The sequence below is a fragment of the Pseudochaenichthys georgianus genome, chromosome 24 (genome assembly GCF_902827115.2).
Source record: "Pseudochaenichthys georgianus chromosome 24, fPseGeo1.2, whole genome shotgun sequence".
NCBI lineage: Eukaryota > Metazoa > Chordata > Actinopteri > Perciformes > Channichthyidae > Pseudochaenichthys > Pseudochaenichthys georgianus.
Window position 1 is genome coordinate 26,729,695 of NC_047526.1, and position 14,060 is coordinate 26,743,754.

Here is a 14,060-nt window from a genome sequence, read left to right on the forward strand (position 1 = left end):
GTAAACTGCAATTTATTATTATTTTACTATCTATCTATCTAAAGGTGTCATTTTATCTTCCAATTTTATGTGCGTCTTTCAAGTCTGTCATTAGTGTTACTCATTGCATAGCCTTAGGGGTGAACATTTGAATGGGAAAATGTATTGTATTGAAGATTTTGATATTGACTGAAGCCATATTTGGTCTGACACATTGCAGCCATTTTGTTAAAATGGTAGTGTTTTTTCCAAATTGTCACTGGTGTTACCGTCAATGGTGTTACTCTTCTTCCTGGTGTGTTACCAGGAAGAAGAGTAACACCATTGACGGTAACACTTGTGACAATTTGGAAAAAACCAGTGACATTCCTATACAAATAAGCTTTGTATAAAGTATAAAAAAAAAAAAAAATACTTTAAGCTCTACTTGTTGTGGATTCATCAAGTTAAGAGTTAGTTATTGCTATTTAACAGGTTTTAGATGTTTTTAGAAGGAATATATTTCAGCAGATTTGTATCACCCAGATTCCACCTTTTCTGTAGAATGACCCCTTGATCAATTATCAATTAGGGTAGACACTGAAAACACACATCCTAAATTACCATGAAATTGAAACTCACAAACAAATCGCGAACATTACAAGATGCTTTGTTCGATATTGCGCTACGTTCTATTCAGCTAAGCTAAGTTAGGTGTAACGTTAAAGTTAGCATAATAAACAAAAAGCTGCAACGTAAATCATTATAATACGTTACTATAGAAAGTGAAGAAGCATAGTATTTGAACTTCGTCTTCTGTAGTTCTTAGTTTATATGTAAGCAGCTACAAATTGAATGTCCTGATTAGAAATATGTTATGTTACTTTAATTACAATTTTAACTCACCTGTTTGACATAGACACAGCTACGTGCTGTTCCTCTCCTCGCCGATGGGGGGCGCTGTTATGCTCTCGACCGTTTACGCTCCCATGTTTTGAACGTACGAGCAGCGGTGCATTATGGGTTACAAAATGTCTCCTAAGAGTGCTGGCTAATGCTAAATTACGAAAGGTTCTGGCAACTAAATGTATATTTCTACCCTTTTTTACAGCGGTTATAGTGGCAGTACATATATCCCTGATATAGTAACGGTATTCTGCTGCCGCCATGGTGAGTACAGAACCTAATTTCTCCCCAGCATTAGATTATTAAATAGCTCAAAGCGCATTTTAGCTTTAGCAAAGTAGCCCGGTTTAGCACAACAGAAAGGACATTAAATAACTAAACATGTGTTGAGTCCGTGAACAGAAGTGTCTTACCTAGTTTTATTTTTGCAGGGTTATCTATTCTAGACGGTTAGTTAGAACTCTGCATTGTGTTACTTAGTAAGTTAGAGCCTTCTTCCGGAAACGCCGATCGGAGTTCAATATGATAAATCTGTCTCCTGTCACATCATGACCTCAATCACAATGAAATACACTTTTCATAAGTATTTGTCTTTTTTTTCCTCCAGTCAACGAGAACGGAGTCCAGGGTATCCAGCTCGAGCTCCAGAACAGATGAACGGAGGAGATCAAGGAGCACAGGCACGACCGCTTAATAATAATAATTATATTCAAAATATCAGTCATTAGGGTCCTATACTCTGAGATTCTCTTTTACATGAACCAAGCTTAACAACCTGTATTTTAAAGAAGCCTAATTTCCTTCACAAGCATTATTTAGGATTGAATTATCTATTAACTTGTATTTGAAAATCTGTGTAGTTAGTATCATGATTAATCATCTTAATAATAATAATCTCATTGGTGCATCATGTCACAGTTGGTTGTTCATCCACAAAGTATTTGGGTTACTAGTTTTTCAATCTTTCTGTCTTTTAATTCAGGTCGGGAAAAAACAAAGCGTAAACGCAGCCGCAGTAGATCGTCCTCCTCATCTTCTTCTAGTTCATCATCGTCATCTTCATCCTCATCATCCTCTTCTTCATCGGGTTCATCGCACTCATCCAGCAACAGTCGGAGTAGCTCTAGCAGCAGCGGTAAGACTTCATCTTCAAAGTCTGCAACACATGTAGGAATCTGTGTCTGTTTTTTTTTTTGTTGAATTGTATTTATTGTTTTTATGAACTGTGTGCTTTGTTAATTTACATGTTAAAAAAAAAATGTTTGATAATAATTGTACTAATATTAATTTATCATTTCAATGTGTTGTGTTTTTTTTAGACTCCCGTAGTAAATCCAGAAAGCAGACTAAGAAAAGGAAAAAGGAGAAAAAACCCAAAAAAGTAATCTTTGACATTTTATCTAATTTTATAAAACTGACAACCGGTTTCATTTAAAAGTGACTGAGGTGTTTTATTACCGACCATGACTCTGACTTAAATCCAACGTATTGTCTATCCTGCAGCAGAAAGCAAAGAAAGAGAAGCGACACAAACGTAAAAAAGACAAGAAAACAAAAGAAGAAGAAAGCGCGGGACCTGTTCAAATATCCAAGGTAACTGCCGTAAAGGTCCCATCATTTTCTTCCTGTGTCCCCAAAAAATATGTATGGCTTTGCACATTATTTTAGATGGTAAGGAAGTTTCACCATTTTCAATTGGACATCCTCTGATTAATTTAAAATAAACACAAATCAAGTCCACCTAGATAAGTTTTGCCCAAACATGCTCCAAATCTCACAAAACCCCATAAGATCTTATTCCATTTTCTGTATACCTGAAAGCAATTTAATTGGACAGTTTTTTTTTATTGTTTTTCAAGCTCTAACCGCTGCTACTATGATCTTCTTATACAGGGTGTCCGCGGGGTCTTAAAAAGTATTAAAAGTTGATAAATCAATTTAAAATTAAGGCTATTAAACGGTATTTTCCAAGGTATTACATTTTGTAGCTTGTTTTCAATAAGTATATCAATGGTCCAAAGAGGTTGTGTTCTACAGTCTGCCTGAATGTAATCATGGCGTAGGTGTGTAGTGTGATTCTGTGTAGTTTATTGATGGCATCCCGTTGGATATGACGTCATCTGAACAGGACATCGCGCGCTCACTGCTTGATAGCGCGCGAAGGTCTGTTTACGCCGGTTGTTAAACAACATAGTTTTGAGGAAATGCAAGTTTGCGTCCAAATGGTTGGAAGATAAGGAGGAAGGACAATCAATACTGTATATAGTCAATGTGAGGTGAAGTGTGTCTCCAATGTAACCGGTTAAAACTCAAAGTGGCGATGAGGTCTTAAAATGTATGGAAAGGGTCTTAAAAAAGGTCTTAAAAGGTTTTACATTTGACTTCAGGATTCCTGCATATACCCTGTTATAGCTGTTAGGGAAATAATTGTCCTAGACTCCTAGATATGACGTGCAGGACCAACCCTGACGTCTGTTATCTCCTTTAAGGAGATAGGCTGCTTCAGCCATAATGTTGTTGTTCCCATTCTATGACCGGGCAACCCTCGGTCACAGATGGTTTATTGTTGTGGGTACACTGGGACACTTCCTTCTCTGTGTTTGTGGACTCCACGGTGTGAAATCTTCGAGGCCATGAGTGTCAGGCGCAAGTAACTCAGTGTTCCCAACTGTTTCGGCTATCTTCTCAAATATGTTGATTACTCTGCGAAACCAGTTAAATGGGCTGACGAGAGAGAGGCGCTCCAGAATTGACGTGACAACTCTACCGTGCTGCTGTGACTTGTGATGTGAATTCTCCGGCCGAATAAACCATCAGTGTTTGACATCAAAGCTCCTGCTCTTCCCGTGTATCTCTCCTGAGTCGGTGACTCCCACTGCATCGCTGCTGCACAGACGTTTCCCTTACTAGTGACATTTGCTCTCACAGGCTATGTAGTTTTGTCATTACTTTTGTAATCAGTACCCTTAAACTTACATGTGTTTTCCTTTCAGTACTTGAAAGACAAGAAAAAGGGCAAGTACAGCATGATTTCAGGGAAGAAGATCAAGATGAAAGTAAAGAAGACAAAGAAAGACAAACAGGTAATCTCTACTTTTCACTGTCTAGTAAGTGATCAAGTGTTTCTTGATAGTTTGTGAACTGATTTTAAACTTTTTTTGTTGAAATGAAGCAAGATAAAAATCGAGCTGAACTTCTGGACTTCTTGAACTCGACCGTGTGATGGCGCTATGGACAGGAGTCGTGGTGCTCGGGCTCGGAAACCTCTGCAGAACTCAGGAAACGACAATTTGGAGAACAACATTGAAGAGTTCTCTGAGAAAGAAACGATGAGTACGACTTGCAGCAGCGAGCCTCGCAGGGCGAATGTGAAGACCCCTAGCTTCCTTTTTCACAGGGCACTTCCCAGGTGGCCAATCCTTCAGCTTAGTCTGATAGCTTTTTGTGATATGAAAAGTGTTTATGTTTAGCAGTGTCATCCAAAATGGTGTCTGTAACCAAGCTTTGGTCACCTCCGATTTAGCATTACCTTCCGAAAACATGGTCGCTCTCTTAATGGACCAGAGATATTGTCTTTTTTATTTCTCGCATTTCTCTTCCTTGTCTAAATAGACACCTACATTACCCACAATGCAACTCTCCTGCCGACAGTTTGGCTGGAAATTGGGGAATGCTATGCTAGTGATGAGGAGTAGGCTACACAGGTCTGGTAAGCTCACTTTTCAACTCCGCACCCCAGATTATAAACGTTTCAACTTCCCCTTTTAAAATGTTTGTTTTAACTTCCTGACTCTGTCAATCACTTATGTCCACATTACCACATGTAGGATTGCCCATACATATATTACTTTCTGTAGATATTAAAACCGTTATGTTTCCAAATTAATGTTGGCTGTGTGAGCCAAAGTGTTATCAGTGTTCACTGATATTTCATATGTACATTTTGTTTACAAATGACTGGAGAATTGATTCCGTGATTTGAAGGTAACTGTTTTAGTATTACTGTCTTCCTCATTACCCCAATATTCTGTCATGAATATTTTTCAACATCAGACATTTATTAAATTGAAATATAAAATACTACGACCCCTCTAGTCCTCCTGTATCAATACAGGTGGAAGCTTTGATTGGAAGATGGAGTAAACCTATTGTGTACTGTTGAATTTTGATGCGTGACAAACAGAAAATAAACGGCAATAAACGGCTGGAAAGATTTAACTTTTTAGTAACACTTAGTGATCATTTATTTGAGTCTTTTTATTTTAAGCCCTGTTGCAGGTGAAGAACTTTCAAGCTTTCAGTTTGCTGACCTTGAATGATGAATTATTGTGCCGAGTCTTTGAGTGCTGTTGGGGAAGAACACAGTGAGCAGTCTGTAAAGGGAGCATGACTAGCCTCTGAGTGACGTTAATGTTGAGCATTGACTTTTAGCAGTCATTTGTTGTGTGCATACAATTCATACAGAAATCTCAAGCAACATACATTCGGACAGAACGGACCATTCACCTCTGCAGCCATTTAGTGTTGTGTGACATAAAACAACATTTTTAATAATCTCCTGAAACATGTATGAGACAAGAAAGCCTTTCACTGACATTTAAATTGAATACATATTCCTATTAGGCCTGCACGAAATAGCTCTCAATGTATACTAAATATAAAACGCATCACTGTAGCTGATTATTTTACACTGAGTTAAAACGGTTTCAAGTGAAGTCGAGTTGCAGAGAATCCGAGAAAAACACCTGCTCTTTAATGTGTGAATTCATGAAATGGTGATTGGTGGCATACTGCAAAGACGGAGACTTGTGGGAATTATCCTGCCTCGCTTGGTGCAAAGTGAACATCTGTCCCACTGAAGCGTCCCACCACCACCACTGTCCTGTGAACGCCTCAGGCGACCTTACTGCTGCCGCTGCCTCCTTTGTATCTGAAGTCAGGCATGCTCCACGTCCTCTGCGCTCGCTCCACGTCCTCGGACACCGTCTTCAGGTCGCTCAGCCCCGTCCCGTCGGTCACGGAGGTGGTCAGGCCCACGGTGCTGCCGAACGGGTTGATCTTGATGCGGGACCTGAAGTTCATGAGGGACATGCTCACGGCGCGTTTGTTGTTCCACTGGTTGGAAAGCCGCTGCGCCTCCTGCTCCTCCTTCAGTCCGTCCAGAGTCTCCAGGAGGACGGCGCGAAACAGGCCGGACACCTCCTGCACGTCGGGGTCATTGGCCTGCATGGCCTCCCTGAACCTGGGCAGGACAAAACACACGCTGCTGGTTGATGGAGGGTCAAAAACTCAACGGCACCTGGAAATCTAGTTTTTTCTCTGACCTTTCCACAGTGAAGTACTATTCAAGATGTTGCACATTACTGTGAGATTGTATTGCAGATATACATCAGTATGATCAGAGTTGAAACAAAGAGTAAAATATCATTGTTCAGCCTTGTTAAGTTAACCTTGCTAAATCTTTTTTTGTCCACTGATTGGCAGCTGAAAAAAGCTGTAAATTATTTGATCAGAAGTAGAGAAAATATAAAAACACAAATCCATCTAATAACAATCAGTCTCTCTCACTCCATGTCCACACGAACTAACTGACACGGCCGTGGGCAGCTGCAATCTACAATGGATGCAAACTGAACAACTTTTTGGTGCATTTTATCGAGGCCTAAAAGCAGGACTAAAGCCCCGTTACAACATCTCTACAGGTGATGGGGTTAAGTAATCCGATTTAATTAATTTAGAAACCCCATATACATTCAATCTTGTTTTACTTTCCACCCTCTCTCTTCCTGGAAATTCTGGCAGCGGGAAGAAGTACTCAAACTTATTTTCTCAAGTAAAACTAATAAAAGCCTTTACCGAATGATAAAAGTCCAGGGTTGAAAATGTTTAATACAAAAGTGAAGCCGTATCAGCACAATGTTAGTCTTCTTATATGTTCTGTTAAAAGGATAGAACATCAACACATGAAGACAATACACGACAACAAGGTCTTGAATATCAATATATTTTAAAGATCTATTTAATTTCTAGCAGAATACACCACTGCAGGTGAATTGAAGAAAGAACCTCAAGGTTGGAATTTTATGTACCAAGAGTTTTATTCTGACCTTTAGACCACAAGATGATTCAAATGATGGCAAATGTTCTAAAAGGGATCACAGTCCTCACCCCCACCTGAGTGACCAGCGCACTCTTACTAACCACCCAATTACTCCTCCCCCTCTTCTTCTTCTTCTTCTTCTCCTGAGCCATAACAAGCCTTTAAATAGACGGCTGTCTTTGCACTTGCTGTCCAGAAAGTGCTTCAGGTTAACCGATGATTGGCCTGCTGTACTGTGTACTAATGTTGGCTCTGAAGACACTTTCAGAGTTATTATACTTTAAAGTGAGTCATTGAAATGCTACCAATGGTAGGGAAACATGGCACAAAGGTACAATTTATGATTTAATTGATTATATTTAATGTCAACATGAAAAAATACAGGACTAAAACCTGCTGTCAGTCTCTGGATAATAGACCGTATGACCTTAAGTAGAGGATTAACATTAGAATAGACTAGATCGAACTTATTGATTGACCATGAAAGGTCATCAGCAAACAACGATGAGCCGACAAATCTTTGTTGCAAGTTTTTAATCTTTTTAATATATTACTCAAAGTTGCATTCCTGCTTTTGGAAATATAAGCCATCTCTACAGCATCAGGCACATCAGTATAGCTGAGTTTAAGCTGTAATTTAAGGTGCAATTACTAGCTTTTCCTGGAGCTTTTAACTTAATTCCTACGAATAATTGTTGTTGCTCTCCCTGAGGTTTCTCCCATGTTCCCTTTAAACTGTGGGGTTTCTCTGGAAGTGTTTCCTTGTACGATGTGAGGGTCTAAGGACAGAGGGTGTCGTATTGTCATACTGATATTCTGTACAAACTGTGAAGACCACTGAGACAATGTAACATTTGTGATATTGGGCTATATAAATAAACATTGATTGATTGATTGATTGATTGATTGATTGACCATTATTTATTTTCTTAAAATAGTTGTCACAGAAGAGCACGATAAAAACTACTCAGAATAAGATAAAGCTTTCAGCCGAAATCCCTATAACCCTCTCCCATTATTAATCTCTCATTTATTATTATCTAAAATACTATCATCAACTTATGTGTGTACTTTGTGGAACTTGATTCCAGATACAGAGTGAGAGATTTTAAGGACAGGGTGGCATTTGGGAAACCCCAGATGTACCTCATATAGTGTGAGAGAAAGCGTTTGGTTAATTACTTCAACAGAGGACTGTGTGTGTGTGTGTGTGTGTGTGTGTGTGTGTGTGTGTGTGTGTGTGTGTGTGTGTGTGTGTGTGTGTGTGTGTGTGTGTGTGTGTGTGTGTGTGTGTGTGTGTGTGTGTGTGTGTGTGTGTGTGTGTGTGTGTGTGCGTGTGCGTGTGCGTGTGTGTGTGTGTGTGTGTGTGTGTGTGTGTGTGTGTGTGTGTGTGTCACTTCCACTCAGCGTTTAGCACCTCGCTGCTCACTCACAGTAAATCTGCTTCCCAAAAACCTGCCGACCTCTAACAAGACACCTGAGACTCGGCAGCTTTCTGTGAACAGATGCTCCTACAAGCTCAGGACATTTTTATTGCAAATTATAGACAGAGATATATAAAAAAAAATGAGTCATGTGAGGGGACCACAGAGAAGTGTCATGTATTTTAGTGGACGGTTTGGATTTAAGCCAAAATGAATAACCCTTTAGAAAAGAGGACAAAAAGTTATGTGTCAAAAAAACTGATATAAAAGTTAAATAATATATTGACGTTATTTTACTCTTTCATTGAATTTATTATTTTAAATAACTTTAGTCCTGGTCATGAATACCTAATATTGTTTTTACCCTTTAAATGCCAGTTTGTTCACGTAATGCCACTTGAATATTTATTTGAATAATTGTCTGAGTGTTAACTAAATTCCACAAGTATTTATTTCAGTCGAGGATTTGTCCTGGTGTTCCCTCATACAGAAACAACAACCCTAGTTAAAACAAGTTAAATAGCAAGCATGTATTTGCCCCATAGAACTAACATGGGAACATTCAATAATACAAGCTACTCTGAAGGCCTGGTTCTGGATTGAATATACTGAAATAATGAAATGGATGATTTTATGCTTGAGTGGCTGGGGATCAAAATCTGGGGGTTTCAATTTGGTCATTGTGTGTATTTTGTCTACACAGTTTAATATAGTTAAATATATAAATATAAAAAGTACATGCTTTTGATCTCATTCGGGGAGGCTGTGGTTCAGGGATTAATGGTGTCTTTCAATCTGGGGTCAGTGTTTCAATCCCGTAGACATGCCCACTGTATTAAAGGTCTCCTATTTTACAGTTTTATATTACTTTATTATAGGTCTCAGGTTTATACAAAACATGTCTCTGAAGTGTTTGGCTCCAAATACCAAACAGATCATTGCAGCATCCCATAATCCCCTCTGTTTCAAAGGTGCTGTTACTTTAGATGAAAATAAGGAGCCACTCCCCACTCCCCTCAAAGAGATATTTGGTTAGAACTAGAGATGTCCCGATCACGTGATCGGGGATCGGAGCCGATCACGTGATTTTCAAAAGATCGGAATCAGGAGAAAAAAATCGGGGATCGGGGATTTTTTTTTTTTTTATCAAATATTTTTATTATTTAATGTTACAAAACAAAAATGACTATGTTCACGTCTTAAAGTCATCCTGAGGACTTCGTTTTGGTTTAAAAGTACACAACATCATGTATGTGTTGCTTTCTTTGGGCTTGTTTTCATAGACCTGGTTGCTTATTTCTCTCAAATCTGGCGCAGTGTCTAATAGTAGCAGTAAGCTAACGAGAGGCTACGTTCAGCTGATGACTCGGGAGTCGGGACAGAGAAAATGTCAGGAGTTTGGAAGTATTATAAAATTGAAAGTGAAGGCAGTGTAACAGCCAGATGCAATGTTTGTAAGGCAGAGGTTCCGCGTGGTGGAAAGAACAGAGCTACGTTCAACACGACCAATCTAATACGCTACCTGAGAAACCAACAACAACACGACGAGTACACAGCGGCCACTCAGGTAACGGCACTGAAACAACCGACACTTTCAGAGACTTTTAAAAGGAAAGAGAAACTGCCCCAGAACAGAGAAAAGGCCAACACAATAACAGCCAAGATAGCTGAGTTCATCGCGTTGGATGACCAGCCGTTATCTGTTACCTTTTTTTCTCTTAATGCATTGCATAAATATCGGATCGGGAAAAATCGGTATCGGCAGATTGTCAAAATCTAATGATCGGAATCGGATCGGGAGCAAAAAAAGGTGATCGGGACATCCCTAGTTAGAACGAACACAATAGCCGCGTTCACACCGGAGTACTTTTCCCCGTACTTTCCCCCTTTAGTTCCGTTTGTACCATAGACTGTATATATAAGGTTAGTACCCCTTATGTTGCGTTCACACCAAAAAGAGTACTTAGTGCCAGGAATTGTTACCCCCATTTGTAGTGCCTGCTAGAGAGGTGGTACTATCCTGGGGGGGAAAAGTGCCCCAGTTCTGATTGGCTGGGCGAATTGCAAACCAGGCCCCGTAAAACTCTGAAAAGTTGTGTGAAGCCGCCATTGTATTTGTGGCATTAGCATTATTAGCATTAGCATTAGCCCCGCGCACCAACGGAGAGAGAATAGCTTATGGCAACAACAAAAAACCATGGGAGCAGTGGAGTGATGAGGAGGTGTCGGCGTTCTGGCGATTTACTCGGAAGGCTTCAGTAGAAGCTGCTGCTGCTTCTACTGAAGCCAGTCCCTAACTCCGGGGACTTCCGGCCGGGGACTTTCGGGCGGCAATATACGCCGTGAAGTTGTTTGCAGCCTGCCAGTAAACCCAAAGCAGAAGAAGACGAAGTGACGTCAGCGGCTCTTTTGCGTAATCTTCCCTCAGGGAAAAGTACTCCGGTGTGAACGTGATTGGTACAAAGTGCCGGCACTAAGTACTGCAAAGTACGCGGTGTGAACGCGGCTCATGGTGCTCTAGGAGGAGATTCAGGTGATAAGGTGGGCGGGTGTCACCTTGGTTGGTGATTGGCTAATGGTTACACAAGACAAAAAGTCTTTATGACATCATAAAGTGGCCAAAATCTGATCAGCTCATTTTCAGACAGGTTTTTATAGAAATGGATCAGGACAAAAAGAGAAAGAATTTTTTTTCCTGAAACTTTCAGAATCTCTTTACACAGAGGGGACACATGTTGATGTAGAAAAGACATGGAAAAGTGGATTTTGCATAATAGGGGACCTTTAAAGTGTATTCAAGTAACTTTGGATGACAGCTTCAGCTAAAATGAATCCTGATATTTCTTAGTTAGTTTCTTAATTATGAGTTGGCCACCCTGTTATAATAATGAAGCTACAGTTGTGCCTCCTTACTTGAGTATGACCAGGCCGCAGTAGGGGGGGGGCACCCTGCAGCAGAGCTCCTCCAGGCCGAAGCTCTCCCCGGGGCTGACGTTGAAGGAGCTGCGGGGCGTGTTGGCCAGCCAGCTGTAGTCCACGCCGCTCTGCAGCCGCCGGTACTCGTTGTCCCGCTCCCTCTGCTGCCTCTCCGCCTCCTTCAGCTGCCAGTTGAACTCCAGCATCAGGGTGTCGCTGACCACCTCCTCCATGTCCCGCCGGGGGGTCCGGCTGTACGGCTCGTTCCAGCTGAACCAGGAGCTCATGGCCCTCCTGCTGCACAGACGCCTGATGGGAGGGACACAACCACACATTATGAGATTTGACCTCAAATCAAATGACAGAAACAACCAAACTGTATGCTCAAATTATTAATAAAGAGATTTTGTAAAGTGCCTTTTCAGCCCAATGCTTTTGTCTGTTTACATCTTACAATGTATTCATTTTTCATCTGCATCACATTGGTCTTGCAAGCCAATCTTGCACTATTCTATTTTCTCTTTCTTTTTGCACTATCATTGTTTTTATACAATATATTTATTTTGCATTGTTGGAGGAGCAATTTAGGATTGTTAATGCCATATCTACACTGTATTGTGCATATGACAATAAAGCTTTTGAATCTTGAATCTAAAGAGAACGTTCTAATTTTCCGTTTCATATGTATGTTGTGTCTCTCCTGTGACATGTTCACATGCTTTAATGTTAAAAAACACTTATGTGTCCTCATACTGCAGCTCAGCTCCTGATACCTCATTACTTTATAGCTTCTTTTCACAAAGTATTCTTTATTAGCGTGTGTTTGCCTCTACTTTATTCAATGTTGCCTTTTGTCTGCACTGTCTGTCTCTTGTAACATTGTATGTTCCCGCTATGAGATGAATAAAAGACTTCTGATTGATTAAATTCAAGGCTGTGTGACAGGAAATTGAAGAAAAGAAAGCAGACTGAATCTGTGTGTTTAAAAAAAAAAAATCTTGTAGGCCTACAGAAGAAAATTGGCTGTTTGCTTTTAAAGTATTGAGTTGACAATTATACATATTGATAAAGCTTGCACAGTAATTGAACTCTTTGTAACCAATACAACAAACAATGTCAAGTTTCAGCTCTTGCAGTTAATTTGAACTGTTAGAACAAAAGTAATGTTTGAATTATTTGGCATCATTTATATAACAACATCTCAACACTAATTCAGCACCTGGACAAAATTCCCAAAAGACAACATCCCCTGTCTGTCGCTCTTTGTTCTGCAGGTGTCTTATCCTCTCCCACACAGACGCTTGTCAATTCAATTTAATAGGCAGTCTTTTGTATGCATTTCTTTTGAACAAAAGTACAAGCACACAACAAGAGAGGCCTCTGATGCAGGTGTTGTGAGGCATTTATTCAGAGTAAAAAGGAATCTAAATGTAGACATATAATAAGCGCTATAATGATGAAAGAAATCCCATCAGCAAACATTATTCAAACAATCAATGTAATCTATATCCATATCATATGTGAGTAGGCTAGATGAGTGTGCTGCACTGTAGTGGGTGTGTTGCTGCTGATTATCACCATGTGAAGAGCCACAGAGTGAGATTAGTCACAGCCTTCACCTCTGAGCTGACTAACCCTTCAAAATGGAGTCACACATGCAGCCAATACAGCCTTTCAAGTCAATTAGACTATCGACTGCCTATTTAAATAATACAATAAATAAACATGATCAATATGTGTCTGTCTGTTTTATTGATTGATCTGCCATTTCAGTTTATTCTATGAAACATTCAAGAAAAAAAGAACATCCAACTTCCCTGAGAACACAACGTGACTCGATTTGTGTAGTCCGACGAACAGTTCAAAAACCTTGCAAAATGATTTGTCTAAAAGCAACACATCTCAAATGGTAGGACCTTAAACCATTACATTTGGTGTATTTGACCTGAAAAAATAGATCTATGAAGTATGAAGGAAAGATAATTAATGATCTGTTTATTGATGTAATCCTTGCAACTCTTGTTCTGAGATATAATGATAACCAGCCTCATTCAAATCAGACATAATTAATAATAACAAATAGATCTCAAGATTTTAATTTATGTTTAACTTTATTCCAAATAATATCCCTTTACTATTCAGCTTTACACCTGATTTTATTCTTACATGCGCAGTTGTAAAAGATAAAAGCATATGAATATGTCTAAACATCACAGAATCTGGTTTGAATGTGTTGCCGTTGACTCTGAATGAACACTATTCTTACCTTTTCTTCTTCTGCTGAAGTTGTTCTCGTGACTCCACAGGAACCAGAATCACTGAAAGACAGAAAAAGAAAAGTCCTCAGACATCAGATGTGTGGCCGGATGCTGAGGAAACAAGAAAGAAAAGCAGAGAGACGAGAAGAGGAATGGTTTCTCTTGTCTTCTCTCAGTCCCACAGCATTATCTCTCTCTCCCTTCTCCCCCCTCCTCCTCCCATGAGCCTCTCTGGCCTGCCTTTACTTGTTGCAGGAGGTTTAGGGCACCATCTCCAACGGGAGCCATTGGATCATTGCCCCTGATGAAGTGCTTATGTAGCTGTTTTACGATTGGACGTTGCCATAGTGATGCTCCTAAGCCTATTTGTCCACAATAAGCTCCATCAGCTGAGAGGGAGCCTGAGAGCGATGAAGAGGCAGATAAAGAGGACACAGTGGGTACAGAGCGCAGGGATGGAAATAAGGGAGATAAATCAAAGTGTGTTGTTTGTTGTGG

General features: G+C 39.9%; 2 protein-coding genes across 2 annotated transcripts; one reads left to right on the forward strand and one right to left on the reverse strand.

Moving 5' to 3' along the window:
* Positions 1–959: 959 nt before the first annotated feature.
* Positions 960–5,082, forward strand: LOC117439937 (protein FAM133). Its single transcript, XM_034076079.2, has 7 exons — positions 960–1,128; positions 1,472–1,544; positions 1,847–1,999; positions 2,184–2,245; positions 2,368–2,457; positions 3,858–3,947; positions 4,037–5,082. Exons 1-7 carry the CDS (start codon positions 1,126–1,128, stop codon positions 4,085–4,087), a joined length of 522 nt encoding a protein of 173 aa, XP_033931970.1. The 5' UTR covers positions 960–1,125; the 3' UTR covers positions 4,088–5,082.
* Positions 5,074–13,854, reverse strand: rd3 (retinal degeneration 3, GUCY2D regulator). Its single transcript, XM_034076078.2, has 3 exons — positions 13,571–13,854; positions 11,302–11,613; positions 5,074–6,106 (listed from the first exon to the last, which is right to left on the reverse strand). Exons 2-3 carry the CDS (start codon positions 11,589–11,591, stop codon positions 5,758–5,760), a joined length of 639 nt encoding a protein of 212 aa, XP_033931969.1. The 5' UTR covers positions 11,592–11,613; positions 13,571–13,854; the 3' UTR covers positions 5,074–5,757.
* Positions 13,855–14,060: the final 206 nt, after the last annotated feature.

Bases quoted from the DNA above. Each gene is read 5' to 3' on its own strand.
- rd3 (XM_034076078.2), bottom strand. From the start codon at position 11,591: ATGAGCTCCTGGTTCAGCTGGAACGAGCCGTACAGCCGGACCCCCCGG. The intron at 6,107-11,301 runs GTAAGGAGGCAC...TGTCCTGCCCAG, and splicing joins TGCGGCCTGGTCATACTCAA to GTTCAGGGAGGCCATGCAGG.
- LOC117439937 (XM_034076079.2), top strand. The intron at 2,246-2,367 runs GTAATCTTTGAC...TCTATCCTGCAG, and splicing joins AGGAGAAAAAACCCAAAAAA to CAGAAAGCAAAGAAAGAGAA. The intron at 3,948-4,036 runs GTAATCTCTACT...GTTGAAATGAAG, and splicing joins AGACAAAGAAAGACAAACAG to CAAGATAAAAATCGAGCTGA.